The 2,197-nt window shown below is 35.3% G+C and overlaps 1 protein-coding gene across 1 annotated transcript; it reads right to left on the bottom strand.

Annotated features, from left to right (window-relative positions):
• Positions 1-1,447: 1,447 nt before the first annotated feature.
• On the bottom strand, positions 1,448-1,981 carry LOC117180495. Its single transcript, XM_033372992.1, has one exon. It carries the CDS (start codon positions 1,979-1,981, stop codon positions 1,448-1,450), a length of 534 nt encoding a protein of 177 aa, XP_033228883.1.
• Positions 1,982-2,197: the final 216 nt, after the last annotated feature.

The following is a 2,197-nucleotide window of genomic DNA, read 5'->3' as shown; positions in this document are numbered from 1 at the left end:
AAGTAAGAATCGAGCTCACTCCTTGCAGATTGTCATGCTTTCAGCCATTTCTGACAGAGGTTTTCTGGTTTTCTATAACTGCTTATCAAAGGCTCCGAATGGAGCAGAAGATGATGAAGAACATCTAGGTTCGTCATTTGTCTGTCAGACATTCTGCTGTTATTAGCTCTAACTTTTCTAAAGATTTTATTGTTTCCCTCTTGCGACTCTTCTAAATACCAACCAATTGGTAGCTCAAAAGATTGAATTATATCACTTCCGTGAATAAGCAACTTATGTATTAATGTTGGCATTTTATACCAAGGATAAAGATCTATGCAAAGATCAGCGGTTTCCAAACAGTAAGTCTTCAATTTCGCACAATTAATTATCCTTCCGCACGTTATAACTTGTAATATATCGTAGAATCTGGTGATCAGATCTTGATCCAAACCGGTTATTTTAGCAACCGATTTAGCTTTTCACAAAAAGGAAGGGGCAACATTTCCGGTATTTGTTGTTCCATAACCCTGCTTCACCACATCAACTGTTAAACCTCTTGCATCGAATTTTAGCTACATATGGTAAGTTGTTAACATGTTTTGATCCAACTCCACAAATATTGCAACGAGGAGATGCTGTCTGTCCAGTTAGAATATTACATACCGTTCCATCAATAATCGTATACTTCAAGTCAAAGCTGATATCAAAACTCATTCCACTGACACCAATGGAATAGGTACGAACTTTTTCCAGCAGCTTTATGTGATAGTTGTACTCTTTCTTTACAAGAGAATCAGTTTCTTTAATGAAATTAAATTTAATTATCCTACAGAAATTGACAGATGAAGGTGTTTTCTTCACTCTCAGAATCACTGTTATAAGATTCATCGTTTGCATCCACATCATCACTCTTCTTTGACCACTTTCGCCGTGTCATCTGATGCGCAGAAGCACCGCCCATACCCCACTTTCCAAAGAGCACTAGTTTTTTACCAACAAGATTAGCGAGATCATCTTTTATCATTTGTAACAAGATTCGCTTAACTGTATGACCCAGTAAACTTATGAAATGGACACTTGCTCCTAAATTAGATGTCTCTATATGCTTACCGTTTCCTGGATAACAAGCTTTTTTTCGCTTTGGAGATCTTTAAATACGGCGGATATGAATCATTGCCAGTTATTTCTTCACTGTACTTTGTTAGCTTTTCGTATTTCCTCTTCGACATACCTAAATCCACGTACATCGCTAAGATTCTTTGCAATTTATTTTCGTCAACATCTTCCTTACGAGACTGCCTCCCAGATTCGCTATCGGACTCATTTTTGATCAATGAAAGTGCTTTGGATAATTCTTCCATAATGAAATCATAAATATCAAATACAGTATAAAACGTAGATACATATTGGAAATAATCATAATATAAAATAGCAATACAATATTTAAAAGGAAATATGCAGTAATTCAGTTATTCAATGGAGAGATGTTCTTTCGCCATAAACGCATATTTGCTGGTTCCCAAACACCTTCATATTTTTTCTGAGTAACTTGAAAACCGGGTATATCAGCAATAACATATCTGTTATTACGTAAAACTTTAGTCACTTGATAAGGACCTTTAAACTGTGGAATTACTTTTGGAGAAATACCTACTGTGTTATCATAATTTTTTATCATGACGTAGTCATCCACTTTATAGACTACTGCGCCTTTTCGCTTTTTATTGGCTTGAGCTATTACCTGATTTCGTTTTTCAATCATTTTCTTACTGGCCTTATCTCTTATCTCTTTTAAGTTTCTTTTTTCGCAATTTACATCATTGATTAAGAATTCAGCTATAGGATCGTGCACTTTACCTCGTTGAGGAATACCAAACAATAAAATACTGGGACTTTCTCCCGTTGTTATGTGTACTAAATTATTAAAAGCAAATTCAATTTCAGATAGGGTTTTAGTCCATTTTTTTCCAACTTCAATGTCTGACAATTTTCCTAACATAGGTTTTAGAGTTCGATTTACTCTCTCGACTCGTCCATTTGCCTGAGGCGAGCCTGTAGCAACTAAAATGTGTTTTATATCAAATTCTGTAACAAAATCGGAAAATTCCGTTGGAGTAAAGGTCGATCCTCTATCTGATACAATATTTTTTGGTTTACTGTAGCATGAAAAATAAACTTTCAAGCTGTCGATGGCTTCTTTCGATGTCGTAGACTT

Source organism: Belonocnema kinseyi, chromosome 9 (genome assembly GCF_010883055.1).
Source record: "Belonocnema kinseyi isolate 2016_QV_RU_SX_M_011 chromosome 9, B_treatae_v1, whole genome shotgun sequence".
NCBI lineage: Eukaryota > Metazoa > Arthropoda > Insecta > Hymenoptera > Cynipidae > Belonocnema > Belonocnema kinseyi.
This window is presented reverse-complemented; position numbering and strand designations above follow the sequence as displayed.